Source organism: Pholcus phalangioides, unplaced genomic scaffold (genome assembly GCF_987345545.1).
Source record: "Pholcus phalangioides strain wild (caught in Gottingen) unplaced genomic scaffold, Ppha-v1.0 ptg000013l_1, whole genome shotgun sequence".
NCBI classification, from domain to species: Eukaryota; Metazoa; Arthropoda; class Arachnida; order Araneae; family Pholcidae; genus Pholcus; species Pholcus phalangioides.
In genome coordinates, this window is record NW_028301606.1 from 31607390 (window position 1) to 31624526 (window position 17137).

At 36.1% G+C, this 17137-nt stretch overlaps 1 protein-coding gene across 3 annotated transcripts in view; it reads right to left on the minus strand.

Annotated features, from left to right (window-relative positions):
- Positions 1–17137, minus strand: part of LOC149078971 (cell adhesion molecule Dscam1-like) — a 114795-nt gene that overhangs the window by 43569 nt on the left and 54089 nt on the right. For all 3 annotated transcript variants that reach the window (XM_089241205.1, XM_089241204.1, XM_089241206.1), the window contains exons 7-11: positions 16385–16795; positions 8253–8414; positions 1780–2070; positions 1501–1620; positions 681–854 (exon numbers count right to left, since the gene is read on the minus strand). In XM_089241205.1, the coding sequence (XP_089097331.1) occupies positions 681–854; positions 1501–1620; positions 1780–2070; positions 8253–8414; positions 16385–16795 (1158 nt within the window). The remainder of the gene's footprint in view (positions 1–680; positions 855–1500; positions 1621–1779; positions 2071–8252; positions 8415–16384; positions 16796–17137) is intronic.

Below are 17137 nucleotides of genomic sequence, written 5' to 3' on the forward strand. Positions count from 1 at the left end.
TGCACTTTAGCCCGAAATATCAATGTAAAGAAACTTTTTTGGCTCATTTCACAAATATAAAATTCGAGCTTTCTACACACTGCAGCGTCACCACATTTCATTTCTGAAAATGCATTTCATAACAAAAGTTATTGTAGCAGTACGTTCTGTCTTCTCTAAAAATCCGGCTCATTTTATTATAGGAGAATATTATCATTATTATCTTGAAGTCGCTAATGGAAATTTATGCTATTGGTGACGCTTCTTTTTTTTTTGGCAGAAATGGGTACTTAATATGCTGCCTGGTGCTTTTACGTTCAATCGTCAACCATGTTTCCCTGGTAAAAAAACAAACAAAAAACAATTGTCTTTTGAGTTCTATAATTCCACATATTACTAATTTATATAATTTATATTATAAAGATATAAATCTCTAATAATTTAAAATATGCATTTTTAATATTAATAGTTTAATATAATCTAGTCTAAAAGACTGTTGATTTATCGGACTAGAAAATTAGTCATTTGTCTCGATTTCCAAACGTACCCTCCCCCGTAATACGCCTTTAGACACCTTATTAGGGAAAGATCTATACCATAGCTATGATCCGAAAAAAGCTAGACAGACAATAAATATGTGCGTATAAAATATGTGAAAAAAAAAATCCATAGCACTAACGACACGTTGAATCATAACTTACTGTGCACTTTCAAAGATACAACTTTACTGAGAGGGGAACCGACTCCATTACTTGCTTCACACAAATAAACTCCTGCGTCGTTGTATTCTACATTACGGAAGTTGAGCGAGCCATTGGCGAGTATGTGAATGTGGGAGCTGCTGACAATCGTTTTGAAATTCTCTGATGAAGGACCTAAAAAAAATTAGGATTTGTCCAAAGATTTGATGCGTAAAATCACACAAAGAAATATATTTTTGCTATTTTTAATGTGACAATCCTCTGGATCCATATAACTAGAATTTAAAGCTAGAAAAGTATTCAAGTGAAAGAATTTTTTAATAAATTCTACATTTACTATACATTTTCTTAACCCTTACAGCGGCAATTCCAAGATATCACGTCTTTTTAAAACCCTCTTATTTTGGCAATCTTGAGCGCAGATAGCTATGTACTGGGAACTTTGCCCGATAACATCTTTCTGCTCCCTGTGCTGCCAGTCGGTGGAGTCGGCTTTTCTTCAATGTCTGATAACAGAAGGGGAGAGAAAGGATGCTCTTCTTTTCCCTTCTTCAGTTCGGGATAATATACGATCATGCTCACAGCATAAATCACAGAAAATGTTCGGGTTATATTCTATTTATTGTTTTTTATCATTATCATCATGTTATGTTGGGGGAGGGGAAGAGCAACATCATCTCACGCAATCAGAAAAAAATAGTCTTTTTTAAAAATAGAAGGCAATTTGTAGAAGGTTTAGTTATTTCCACTGTGGCACAGTTATAATCTGGATCAAGAAAATTTTATAAACCGATCAAAGAATTAACTAAATTCCACTCACCCGATCCAGATTTCCATCTTATGTGTGGTTGGGGAACACCCTCCGCCTGACAGTCAATCTTCGCGGATAATCCTGCGGTTGCTGAAATATCTCGGGGCTCAAGTATCCATCTAGGTGGAACTATTTGAATGAAAACAGGCATACATATAATTTCATTTATTTCAGTTGAAAATTTCTAGAAAAGAAGGAAAAGACCTTTCGAAATATATGTTTTGCCCACTGGCATTGACAAGCTTCATTAATCTTAATATAAATTTGCAATGAAATCATTCAACATACCCTTAACTACCAATTTGGCACTCTGAGAACCGGTAGCAAAATCATTAGCGGCAAGGCACGTGTAATTCCCGTTGTGAATGTAGGCTAAGGTGTTAATCACCAACGTTGATACAAAAGCGTTCTCATGGTGGAAGATGCTGGTGTCTAATACGCCATCGTTCAGTGGCATATCGTCTTTGGTCCATCTCAGAGTGAAAGGCGGATCACCGGCAAGAACTATACACGTTACAGCTGTCCGCATTCCTTCGTGTAGGTTGTCTTGGAATGTGAACGAGGACAGTTTCGGTCGAGCTGCAGAAAAATAAAATGTGCAATTCATGTATTTCAGTCAATTAGCTGAGTGAATTTCTGATACACTACACGACGCTTTATGTGATCAAATTATCATGGAACTAAATGATTCAGTTACACAATAACCGAATGATAGATAGATAAATAGAACCGCTCACAACCCCGGACTGATGCAAAGCACCTTACTTCCGTTACCTCAAAAGCGGCAGAGAATGATAACTATACCCTCCTCGTCCCAGCCAGAACATGGGCCACCGCTCTGTCTCAACGAAAGGAGATAACTATATCCAAAAAAAGGTCCTGTCTGCAAGTACGGTAACCACACATCCCGTCAGACTCTGTTGCCACAAGTGTGCGTGTTGCTTTTTCTCACTGTATATTCTTCTTCTTTTGACATTAGGGAGTTAAGCTCTGACTTGCAGGATTGTGTATGTTTTGAGTGAGAAATATGATGAATATATAAACTTTGTGGGCTTTCATCAGAGGGCAGCACTTTAAGTTGAGTTCTCAGGGGTTTTTAAAATGGCTTCCAGGGGAATGTGCCTGCAGGAAGAGTTAGATTTAAAAAATTGTATGGGAAAATTGATATAACCTGCATCATCTGGCTGAAAAAATTCCAACGAAGTGAATTATTTCTTTGAAAAAAATTGAAATAAAATAAAGATTTACTAACATTTCATGTTTTAATGCATTTTTGAGTATCAAATATGAAAAATATTTTGAAAATTCCAAAAAAGCAATGATCGGATCTGAAAGGGTTAGGTAGTTACACTCCACATTTCATCTTGGAAGAAGCGTGTGTGTGTGGGGGAAGGGGGGGGGCAGTTTCATGGACTCCTTTAAAAACCAGTTCTAGTTTTTATTTATTAGACTAAAGTTTGAACAGTTTTCGCATTATGCAATATTTATCTATGAAGTACCTAATCGATTTGATATATAATACATGCGAAATTAGTTTTCCACTGGTATCAATCTTTCTCGTTTTACCACATTTTCTCCGAATCGGCTGACTTTTCGTTCAAAAGAGGCTGCACTATATTAAAACATCAATATTTATGTGCATTACAGTCGGACCAGCTTATAACAAAGTCGAAAACACAGCGAATTTATTCGTTATACGATAGCTTCGTTATATCCGCACCGGCTTGCACAATTGTGCATTTAAGCAAATGTGACGTAATTTAAAAGCATATACGCATATTTTAAATACTGTATAAGCACTTTAAAATAAAATGTTGAAATTTGACTGTAATCTCGCATAATTGAATACATGAACGAAAATATAGTTCAAGTTAAGTGTTTTTTTTAAAGGTCAGTGGGGGGAATATTTGTATTTTCTTCTCACTTTTTTCTTTCAATCGTTTGAAAATAGCTTCCTCTGCATCAGTATGAGCTATTTCTCTGAATCTTTTCTTACAGATGATCAAATTAACATCGGATTATTTTCCATCAATTGGAATTTCTTTTCGATTCCTCTTTGCTCTTCAATATCTTGGATAACGAATTTCTAGTAATTCCGAATTTCTCGGATAGCTCACTTTTTGTTTTTCAACCAGTGGCGCTTACTGGACCGCACCCTCCAGTGAATTTTTCATTCATATTCTCGCAACCCACCCTAGTAAACTCGAATTTGCATTCTTATCTTAACTCTCTTCAAATAATTGCATCATAGAACACTTTGCAGATCCCACCCTCAAAGAAATGTCCCGAAGATGCCCTCATGGCTAAGAACCACTGCTTTAAACCAACCGTAAAACTTTCTGCTTTGACATAATAAAGATTATGTGCGCAGCGCTTTACTCGTATACGATAACACCACTGCAACCAAAGTCTGTATCTAGGTAAAGAAGAATGGTGAATGTAACAATAATGCTTTAGAGATTAATTGGGAATAATTACATTTGTTTTTCTTTCTTTTAAGACTTTTTTCAAGCAAAACAAGATTCAATGGAGAACAGTAGCAAACTAAGCAAATTGGATTTCACAGTAAATACCAAAATTGTCATAATAGAATGCCTTCAAAGGGGAAGAAAGGACATTATCAGCTGTGTGTGTGTATACCTAAGCATTATTTAATGTTAAATTTTTTGATAAAAAGAATTAGAAAGAAAGAAGAAAAAAATTATATTCAGAAAGAAAGAAAAGAAATTTTTTACAATTCCTGTTTGTAAACCGGTTGAAAATTCATTACAGGGCACTTTCCTTAAATCTGTGTTTGTTATAAGTAATCAAAATTACACAAATAAGCAATACGAAATTCACGGCACATGGAAAAACTTCGTTATATATAAAAATTTGTAATATCCGTGCTCGTTGTACAGTCCGACTGCCTGATTAGTTAAAGTTTATATACGCGTTTGAATGTATATGCATATCATTATCTTCGAATGTAAAATAAAATGGTCTGTATCAATTCAGAGATAAATGTTTTCAGAAAAGCAAGCAGCGCATTCAACCAAAACAAACTTCCTTTTAAGTGCATTAAGTTTGTTTTGTATTATTATTATTCCTCAAGGATTATTATGGAAAATATCTCACGCATTGGTTTCGAAAAGAAAATTATCTTTATGATATTAACGTAACATGCTTTCCCTTCTTTGCGTAATGGTTTAGACAAGTAGATCATTCCGAATTGATAGTAATTTTCTTTCTGAAAAATTATGATTCCGCTATATATACACGCACACTTGTAATTTGTAGAAATCCAGAAGTAACGCCATTAGCGATTCCGTCGGTGTTTACAGCTCCGATAATGACGTTCACAGGCTCCGTAATCAAATATTAGCCGATTAAGGGACTCTCTAATGACATTTTCCCTCATGCTCTCCCTTCATCCCCGTTTCACTTGCTAGTTTGCGTTAATAAAACTCTCATGCAAACAGCGAACAGATGGGTGAAATCGTTTTGACGTGTGTTTCGCTTCTCACTGTGTCGATGTTATGATCCTGCACCGCCATTGATATATGCATGCAAATAAGGCCATGCCAAAAGTTAATACGCCCGCTTTCAATACTACGCATCGCTTTGATCATGGAATAAGTCCGTGAAATCAAGTTATTACCTGTCACTGTGATTTTACTTCTGATTAATTCCAGTAATTTCTACTAATTGTATTTATTCGATTTATGCCCCCTTCTCATTGTATGTAATACGTTTCAAGCATCAAATATGAGTGAGATATGCGCAGTGACACTTGTACGAGTGCGTTTTGCGCCTACGCATTTTTACACGTACTTGTCAGTGGATGTGACTCAGAAATAATTCCATTTGCTGCAAATAACACCCAATATTCGAAAGCAAATAGATTGCGAATGCCAAGAGTTGATGTAGGGAGATGTTAATTATAATCTTTATTTGTCTTACGCGTTGGGAATACGTTTAACTCATTATAAACATAAAAATATGTCAGAGAAAGTATTTAATATAATAGCAAACTCAAATACCACAAACTTGCTTAGGTGGTGCCACTCTCCATATAATGTATAGACAGCTGGGTATAATGTAGTAATGTATTTTTGGAAGGGAAATTTTTTCTAGAGGACCCGGAAAGGATATTCCAATCACACCGTCCTCCCACACTCCAGGCGATTACGCTAGACCAGTGTTTCTTAACGTTTTTTCCACGCATGCCACTCCCCTGGAACATAATTATTTCCTCGTGGCTCTCGCTGTCTTACCCAGGGTCTCCTACCCTCATCGAGGAGCGAGATCCTTTTTCTTCATATTCAGCTCTTTCTTTTTCAGTAAATTCATAGTAAATAAAAATTTTGTAAATAGATCGGTCTCCGGATCGCAGTTCAGTGAACTTCTCTTATATTTCTATCCTCCCTTAGTTCTATTCAGGACTGTCGCAACATCACGGATCCCTGGGTAATGGCTTTTGAGAGTCCTGTGCTTAGCTGGAAGTAAAGTTTACATACACATATTTCTTATTCTCAAAAACCATTGTATAAGTGCTGAAGAAATCAATTTCCCGGCAGCCCAAGGGAAGTAAAAATATTTCGACCGGGAATGAATTTTTTTCCGACACATTCGCGTAGCAGGCACATAAAGTAAAATAAAAGAAGCACTCGTTTTATTTTATTTTTTCATCGCCGATGATGTATGTGTTCTTACACCCATGCGTGGAATTCCAAGAATTTGTTTATCAGTCATAATAAATTTCATAAAAAATCATAAATTTCTTTATCATGCAAATATGTGGTCCCGTATTTGGATATACTTTCACTGACCTAACATTTAACAGCCCGGTGCGGGCATGGGAGCCATTAAAAACTGCAACTGGATTTTTTGGAAACGGAAAACCTAACTTTCAGTGAAATATATCTTGATGATATTTTTACGGAAGAAGAGAAAATATTTCTTTAATTTTGCATAAAAACGTAAAAACATATTTGTCCAACGAAATTATAATTTTGTGTGACAAATATGACATGGCCTTATTATACTATCTAAAGTGTCCGAAATTGTTAGAAATTCTGAAATTGATTCAAAAGTTGTAGAAAATATTTATGCGCTTTCCTCTTCTACATCAATTATATCGTAAAAATATCGCAAATATGAAAAATTTATGGTTTCACCGATCAAATAAAAGCAAAATTATCTGTTACACTTTGTAAATCAGATTGGTTATTGGTTTTCAATCGATATGCAGCATGGAAAACCAATAATATGAGTTATGATTATTTATTTTTGTTAAAACACCGATGTAAAGTTTTTGTACCAAAATACTGGTTAATATATTCTTATTTTTTCTGCTAAATAATTTTTTGCAAACAACAAAATTTTAGTAACCGGTATTTTGGCGCATAAAATTTTCACCGGCACGTAGCATAAAAGTGAAATAATTAGTTTCATATCCCGTGTTGTTCATTTTCATTCTACACATGGTTTAATACTAACAACTATTTTTTTTTTAAAGAATCGTAACAGACAGTTTTATTTTTATTCAATAGGTGACAGCAGGGGGGTCTAGAATTGACGCGATTTCTACTGTTTGCAATAGAATAGTATAAATATGAAACATAATAAGTCAGAAGGTCAGGAAACTTTTCTCCAAATATATATATTTTTTTTAACAGGTCGTCAATTATCTCCCATATTTATGTCGGTTCGAGAAAATGTTCACTGAATACTATAAGACTGAACTGTATATAACCGCACAAGGACTGAGCTCCAGTGCAAAGAGGCAATTATATTCATTGACTACTATATAATGCATTCTGACAAAGTGTTTTTTTTTTCTCGAAATGTCTGGCTTTTCATCGGTATTTTTCCCCAGTTTCTCAGCCGGTTTATTCGGCTGCCTCATCCTATGTCGGTGCCGCAAAATTGTAATTAGCGGTTTGAGTAATTTCAGATATTTAATTGGTGACCACATTCCTATTGAATTATTTTCGTATTTCTTTCAATATTTTATTTTCTTTCAAATCAATATCACTTCAGGTACTTTTGTTTCAGCAATTTGTTTTTCATATATTTTTTTTCCTAATAAGTGAATCCAGTAAAATATTTATACATGTAAAATATTTTTTTCGGGCTTCTCTTATTATATGCCCGGCCAGGAACGCTGGAGTCCAGCTCTCCCCGTTACAGTTATTTTTCCGAGCGCATTATATTGCAAATGTAAAAACAAATATTTAATGGAAAATTATTAAATTTTTGTATGAGTTTGAAGAGGTTATTTCTTATTGTTTTCATCGCGTGGAAAATTTTTACTTTCTTTCAATCACCATTTTTCATCTGGCTTTATAGTTTTCCCCACCACTATATACAATAGAGATAACTTTTGTAAACAAGGCAGACAATCGGAAACAGTGCAGACTTCGTTTCACAGGCTCGTTCAGAGTGCAATACTCTATGAAAAGTCATCCGGATTGTGATGGGATGGTGCATTGTGATGGGGGACAGACTCCAACCACCGAATGGTTCGATTCCTCGCAAAGAATATGGTTTTTGCTGCAAAAGTTAATCTTTCTATGATATCTATATTCTTTACCGCAGTCATAGTGTGAGTGAAATGGTAGCTCTATACTGAAACTTGTATATTCTTATAAGTAGTACTAAATTACCATTTTCATAAAAAGGTATAATCGGAATAGCCTTTAAAAAAGGGTTAACATGAGTGATATAATTGAATAGACTACTAACACTAGCACATGGTGAAGAAAGTTAATACTTACATCGGATTATAAGTCGGAATGAGCGATGAGCTGGTGCCCCTTGTCCTGAACTCACTTCACAGGAGTATTCGCCGTCGTCCACTCCAGGTTCAACGTCTTGTATCAGCATCGATCCGTTGGCAAAAACTCTTTGACGTTGATTCATTGGAAGTGTGTTCCCCTCTGAAAAAAAAGTTTTATGATGATATATTTTAGAAATAAATATTAGAATTTTTTAGTTTTGACGCACAAGTAGATTGATCGTTTTCATCTTCCAATACTAATTTCCTACTCCGCAATTCACTCTTAGCATCCTAAATTATGATATAGGTCGAAGTCAACACATACCAATATATATGTATATAACTATAGTCATCTTATTAATGTAGTTTTGTCATGTATTGAATGACTTATAGTTGGACATGTGTCAGAATACATCATTATGATGTCCTATTATAAGGGAATTCTAACCGTTGGAATTTTACTTCGATTTAATAACCAGTATGTACATGGATCAATCACATCTATTTCTTAGTTCATATTTGCAATTCACAGTTAGGCATGTATCAAAGTTCTCAAGGAATCATTTGAATGGAAATTTATTCGTAATAGGAATCACACTATTCGAATAACAGAACGCGCTTGAAAATTCGCGGTTTCCATTCATCCTTCAGTGGTTACGTTCTATAAAGAGATCCTCACGAAACATCATTTTGTATTGAGCTGGATGTTCGAGGGCAGATGATTCGATCATTTTCTCATCTCATCAGCATGCGTAGTGTAGCTTTCAGAAGCAAAAGCTGCCGACATGAATGTATGCGAGGTTACGAAATTATGATTCCGTATTCATGAATATTTTTACCATCTTTTATCCTCCAAAAATAACTTAGTATTTGTGTAAGTGCGTTTGTGTATGTGCGAAACATTGTTATTTTTTTTTTTCGATTTGCATTATTATTCATTTATTGCTGAGAAAAAAAAAGAAATAACATAGAAACATAGCATAGATACATCTTTCCGTAATGTATCAAAGTCTGATTCTAATACCCATTTCATTTTGAATTTTTTTTCTTTGCTTTTTTCTCCTCTTAAAAACTCTTTCGTATGAAAACTATGACTTGGAATATTGCACAATGTTCACGCCACTCCAATCAACTATAATATAACATTGGCTGCAAAATATTTTAAATATTATGTATGTAGATTTACAATTTTGAATTTCTTTGAAAATAAAAATGTCATAACAACTTCTATGAGAATCTCTCTTGCTATAGAAATAGATCTTTTCTATGGATGATAGTTGGGGACAAGATGACTACACAGACCACATTTTGTACGATTGTAAGCGCAAAAATTTATTAGTGAGAAGCATGAAGAATCTGAATTGGAATAAACTATATTCGGCCATAATCTGTAGATCACAGGCTATTCCCTCCATAAAGGAATAAAATGAATTTAATACGACAAAAATAATGTTAAAAAAAATCCTCAAGAAAATTCTACTGCACTAAATCTTGCAATTTTAATGGCATAACTTTTCAATTTTTTTTTTCAAATTGACAATTTCCACATTTTTTTGTTTTTTAAATACTTATTTATGTGAAGAAATCGAGAGAATGAGCGCATTTCCATATCGTGTAAACGCTCACAGCCCTGACATTGATTAGAAAACTCAATTATTTGCGTTCAACTTGAATTTGGAAAAAACCCTTCTTTGAGCAGGCTCCATCAATCATTCCCTCAAGAATAATCTGAAACAATTATTGTCTTTATCTATTTGCATCGACAAGTGAAATAATCCGTGAATTCTAACTAACTCGAAAAACTGACCACGGAATAATCCACATGCAGAGTACGCAACAACCCGTTTCGTTATCTATCAGTTGCAATACGAGACAACTAGTAAATTAGAGAGAAGGTGCATCTATGTCCATAGAAATACTCTGAAAATCTGTGGATTCAATCTAGTACATATCATAGTAAGGGGATCTACCGACTTCAAAATTTTTTGTTATTTACAGGGGTGCACAATATAACTTTGCCGATATACGAGCCCCTAGCGGTCGCAAAAGCAACGAATGCAAAGGGAATCCGAGGTATTGCTGTTTTAGAATATGCACTCTACAATGAGAAGTATGCAAAAGATGTCATACTTTATCATGATAAACGCCGGTTCTATGGGTAGACAAAGAGAAATGTGTAAGCAATGCAAATCATATTACTGCCGCAGGAAATAACCGTAGCCGGTCAATTTGTCGCAATCAACTTGTCGCGCTCAACTCGTCGCGCATCAATTTGTCGCAGAGCCAATTCGTCGCGATACAAATTCGTCGCGGTACAAATTCGTCGCGATACAAATTCGTCGCGGTACAAATTCGTCGCAGAGCCAATTCGTCGCGGTACAAATTCGTCGCAGAGCCAATTCGTCGCGGTACAAATTCGTCGCAGTGACAATTTGTCGTGTAACCAATTCGTCGGGACGTCAATTTATCGCAGAGTCAACTCGTCACGCGATCTGTATGTAGGTTTTTTTGTCTCATACGTGAAAAAATAAACATGAAGAAAAGTTTTTTTCCATCAAGAAATGCACACAGTTTACTAAATTTTTTTTTTTGTCATTTCGAAAAAAATCATCGAAATTACATCGAAATTAAAATTACAATTGATATTAATGTTTTATTATTTAATTATTGTAAATGTTAAAAAAATCATTTTTTCTATGATAAAATTTTAAAATTCTGTAAAAAAATGTCGGTGTTTATGATATTCCCCAAATTACAGTACAGCGGAGGCTGTCTTTAAGTGTAAACTTGTATCTGTCCCATGTGGAATCGAGACTCCCACCAACATTAACCACTACAGTATCTCCACAAGAACCTGAAATAATTAATAATTTAATTTAATTAATATTTCATTTTCACCGGATAAGCCACACTTGTCGCTTTCTCTCGAGATTTGCATTACTCGTAGCGAGGGGAGTTGGGGCGCACACCGAGATGATAAATTGCGATCACATACATTTTCAAAATTTAATTTGCACCGGATAAGTTGCTCAAGTTAAAAACTCAAAAAATCCAACCAATAAAGTTCATAGGTTACATTCGAGCAAATGCAACCGATAATCTTATTGGTTGAATTTTTCAAGTTTTATAAAAGGACTTTTAGAACACTTTCATAGTGTAATGCTAGCCTTAGATATATTGTCGGTAAAAAATTCCTCAAAGATGTATTCCCTACATGGCAGATACATATTCAATAGTGAATTAGGGCCATTCAAGTATTACGTGAGCAGATTTTCAGCCATTTTTGACCCCCTCCCCCTTGTCAGCAAAAATCAGCAAAACACTGACCCCCATCCCCTCCCCCGTCAGCAAAATTTCACCAGAAGCTTAGAATATTTCATATCTTCAAAAAGGGGTGGTTGATGACGTAAGCGACCTTCAACCCCCCCCCCCCCGCCATCAAAAGTCAACAAATCCGAAACTCCCTCCCCGATCCTGACGTAATACTTGAATGACCCCTTAGGCAAATTGTGCTTTGGGATGGGCATTGATCCTAATTTATCATCTTGGTGTGTTCCCGCAACACCCCTCGCTGCGAGAAATGGAGATCCCGCCAGAAAGCGGGAGTGCGGCTTATACGGTGAAAATTTAATTTTGAAAATTTATTTTATCGTAATTTATCATCTTGGTGTGTTCGCCCAACGCCACTCGCTGTGAGAAATGGAGATCCCGCCAGAAAGCGGGAGTGCGGCTTATACGGTGAAAATTTAATTTTGAAAATTTATTTTATCGTAATTTATCATCTTGGTGTGTTCGCCCAACGCCACTCGCTGCGAGAAATGGAGATCCCGCCAGAAAGCGGGAGTGCGGCTTATACGGTGAAAATTTAATTTTGAAAATTTATTTTATCGTAATTTATCATCTTGGTGTGTTCGCCCAACGCCACTCGCTGTGAGAAATGGAGATCCCGCCAGAAAGCGGGAGTGCGGCTTATACGGTGAAAATTTAATTTTGAAAATTTATTTTATCGTAATTTATCATCTTGGTGTGTTCGCCCAACGCCACTCGCTGCGAGAAATGGAGATCCCGCCAGAAAGCGGGAGTGCGGCTTATACGGTGAAAATTTAATTTTGAAAATTTATTTTATCGTAATTTATCATCTTGGTGTGTTCGCCCAACGCCCCTCGCTGCGAGAAATGGAGATCCCGCCAGAAAGCGGGAGTGCGGCTTATACGGTGAAAATTTAATTTTGAAAATTTATTTGATCGGCGTACTGACTCTGCGACAAATTTGTACCGCGACGAACTGATTCTGCGACAAATTCGTACCGCGACGAACTGATTCTGCGACAAATTTGTACCGCGACGAACTGACTCTGCGACAAATTTGTACCGCGACGAAATGAGTCTGCGACAAATTTTCACCGCGACGAACTGACTCTGCGACAAATTTGTACCGCGACGAACTGACTCTGCGACAAATTTGTACCGCGACGAGTTTGTAGCACGACGAATTGACGCTGCGACAAATTGATTGCGACGAATTGTCGTGCGACAAGTTGATCGCGACGAATTGACCTAGACCCAGGAAATAACCTACCGAAACACTAGCGACCAACGCCTTTATGAGATCTTGCTTTTTCTGCAACCTGCGCCGACGTTTATAGTGATACAGGCACCGTTTTAACGCCATTTGTTGTTTTTTACTGCGCCGAACACTATGCAATGCATAAAAGTTTTCGGCGCAGTAAAAAATGATCAAACGAGAATGTTGCTCATTTGATCATTTTTTTCACACTAGTCATTTTCTGCACACGAGGGCTAATTATACCGGGACTTAAAATTTATGGCCGATTCCGAAACAGCAGTCTTCCTTTAAATTATGCTGACCAATACGTTGGTGCGTTAACCAATCGATGTGGGACTACGTGCAGAAATGTGATCATATTATCACCATTTCTGTTGTACTCATGCGGCAGCATAATTTCTGACAACGACGAACAGGGTATCGAACGCTGGACACGTCTAAACATTATTCGGTACTTTAGGCGAGTATGTTATCGACCTGAACTACCGCGCCCGGGGAGAGTGTTGCTATTTTAACTTTTCGAATTTTTGTTTCTGTAACCATAACCGTGAGAGCTAGTTTTTTTTTTCTTGAGTGCATACGCTGAAACACCTGTGTATCGAATTTCATTGATATTCGTTGAGTTTTGAGGCCGCTGAGGGCTTGTATGTCTGCAAACTTATTTTGTGACGACCCTGTATGTATGTTATCATTTTTTAGATGAAAAGCAATTTTTGCTGCTCAATACTGTCATTTGTGAGGTATTAATGCACGCAGATTTCATCTAAAATGGCTTGAAGTTGTTTAATGATGTCTCAAAACCTTTATCTCAGTCTCATTTAGAACAGGCAAAGAAGAGGAAAGAAAATGTTGAAATATATATATATCTCGTGAATGTGTTAAGGAATTCAATTAAATTTATTTTCTTTATTTGAAAAATTGAAAATAAAGGAATTCTAACAATTTAAGAAGAGCAGAAATGCCGTGAACATGGTCGGCATTTACTCTAGAGATTTTCTGAATACCAGATGTTTGTCTATGATGGCGAGACATGGTGAAAGGAGACGCAAACAATTTCCGTACACGAACCTAAACATTCACGATGTAAATTAAAACTTTCTCCCGGAAAGCACCAACCCAACTGCTTGCAGGAGAGTTCGCAGCACACAGATGTTGTTCTGTGTAGGACTGCGAAGTTTCCAGAATTGTTTCGTACCAGCTGAATACATTATTTCACGCCTGGAAGGATTGTAAGCTGGTGGTGGTTATCAGTGATTACTGAAAATTTTCCTCTGGAATTCTCTCTCTCCCTACCAAAACCGACAACCGTACACAGGATTTTTCTGATTTTTAACTATATCTCGAGAACGTTATTTCTCCACGCAATTAATTTCCGCTCCAACGTTTTTAACATACTTCAGCTGAATTAATATTATATTTTATTCCCCCTTCGCTTGATTATAAACCGTAAGATATTTCCAACTTTATCTAAAATACGATTTTGGAGCCATTCCAGGCTAATCCCGTGTTCCCAAAATTAAAATTACTCGCATAGAAATGAAATATGCATTTCGTTGATTGTAATACGAAATATAACATTTCACTTTAATTCAAGACATTGTGCGAAATATTTGATGCTGAAGTAGAGAAATTTTATTTACCAAATAGTCTCTAAAATTGATAACCAGACGTGCCAGTAAATTTTGAGGGAATTTGGTGAAATCTCATTGGTTATGAGGTACATTATTTTGTTTATTCGTGTACCAGATGTTTCTAATTGAAGTATTGATATTCAGAGCTCTCTGGATGGGAAAGAAATCAAACGGAAAAGCACCAAATCACACTGTGAGAAAATAGTATTTGGAGAGAGGAAAAATGCATGTAAGATGTAATCAGAGGGGACGAGCATGGCATTACGGAAAGTAATTTATGATTGAAAAAATGCATAGAGGAATACATGCTGAAGTAATGAAACACATCAACATCACCATCGACGAATAACGTTACCCTAACATTTTCTGATGTATTTTTGAGTATAACTGAAGATCTCTCTCTCTCTCAACACTATATGTATATTCTATCGTATTCTATCAATAAACTTGTGTGTACACAGTGCACCTATTTGTGGCAATCGGTAATTTTTTAAATCGGCATGATTTTTAGAACAATGCTTACTCATGGTCCGAAATATTTATCTCTCAACTCAGTTTATTTATATAATATATATATATATACAGTATACTTTCCGTCCTCGCCTTGAGCACGGAAGAGACTCTCAGTAAGGTTATATTAAGGAAAGGCTCCATTTATATCACCACACGTTCATGTGTGTAAAGAACTTTTCTTCGACAATTTCCAACTGAAATATTGCATATTGATAAGTTAAATTTTGAATGCAGCTGGGGGTTCACGTGTTTGTAGTCGAGAATATCATCACTGCTCCACTCACGCCTTAATTCCTTATCTGCCTATACGCAGAAGCGGATTCATAGTTTTACAACCCGTGGAATATATACCAATTTTGCCGCCTTTCTCCCATTCTGTTCGAATTTTCTTGACGAACTATTCCCGAAATTTGCTGCCCCTCTGATCGGAACTAGCTGCCCTGCGCTGTAACTCACTCATCCCCCCCCCCATAAATATTCTTCTGTTCTACGCATTTATGAATATCCACAGTCTTTGATTTCCGCAGATTGTTGTTAGGTAACAGGACGGAATAAAAGTGATGGGGTATTTTGAAAAGTTGGGAAAGCATTAGAGTTATTCCTACTATGAAGCCTAAAAATGCCCCGATATCGGGCTGGAATATTAGAAATCCTAAGTTTATTCTAAAAAATGCCAGAGCTGTTAGATGTTTCTACTAATTTTTTACAGTTCGAGATTGTAGGAATCCGTAGAAAAAAAAAATATATTAATAAATGTAGCGTGCTCTAATGGGGGGGGGGGGGGGGTGTAGAAAAATTACATTCACAGGAATCGTCCATTAATTGCGTATGTGTCAAAAAAGAAGTAAATGGAAGAAACTCCACTGTTCTGTGAAAGATAGCATAATTCCTTCTTATCTTAAAATTCGATTGTTTTATCCTCTCGAAACTTGTTATTCAATTAATTTAATTATTCAAGTGTGACAACAAAAACCGGGAAAAACGCAGAAAACCCCTGAAGATAAAGTAATCTGAAAACAAATAGGTTTATGCATACACATTCACCTTTTATTGGGCAATCCGTTTTTCGAATTTTTCCCTAGTAATCTTAGAATTATTCTAATTTCTTTCATTAATTTCGATGCTGATTAGCCATTTTGAGTAAATAAAGTGAAGAAGTATTGAAAAAAAAATCCATTCGGGAAAAAGAAAAATCCCCACAACTATGTACCGACGAGGTTAATTAATTAAACGCTGTGAATTGAGTTATTAAATATTTAATTAATATACTGATTGCTTAAATAATTACTAGATTGTTCCATTTGTCACCCAGTGTATATATATATTTTTTTCTTTATGAATTATGATAAAAGAAATGAAAGTGAGAAAATGGATTTAGAATATTCTTTGGTTAATTATAAACCTTTGGTTATGGGCTTACCTTTCTTCCAGCCGATGGTATCGAAAGGGTAGCCTCCGAACGGACAAAGCATCATGAAATCGTCTCCGGCCACGGCCGTCATGTTGCTCAGTGATCTCATCATTACCTGTCCGTAAACGTTCAGCCTCCTCGAATGCGAGTCGTAGCCGGCGTCATTATAGGTCTCGCAACTGTAAAGTCCACTGTCGACGACATCAGCCGAAGTGATGTTGACGTAACTAATGACATCCCCATGTGACATCATGTGGCTGCTCACTACAATGCCCGGTCTGCTCGTTATGGGCCATATGTTATCTAACCTCCATCTGATATGCGGCAATGGATTTCCAGATGCCACGCAAGAGAATGACACGTAACTCCCCGGTGTGACAGTCTTCTCGGAGAATGTGACTTTGAGCTTAGCTGCAAGATCTGGAAATAGATCGCGATACACGATTTAACTGATTACAACATTGGCTTGTGATATGTTATGTTTCAAGGGGAATTGCATGTGGTAATTACATAAAATTCATAACCCAGTTTATGTTTGTCAATGACATAATATCGAGATTTTTCAAGGAATCTACAACTCTGTACAAAGGGTCCAGAAAATGGCTAAATAAATTCGAATGGAGATTCGTTCCAGTGTGTTCGAATTTTGCATTGAAATCTACAGGAGGATTTTGGTATCGCATATAAAACGTTAATAATTGTACAAAAAATTCAGAATACATTCTATTGCGTTATTCTATTACACTTATCGTACTTTCTATA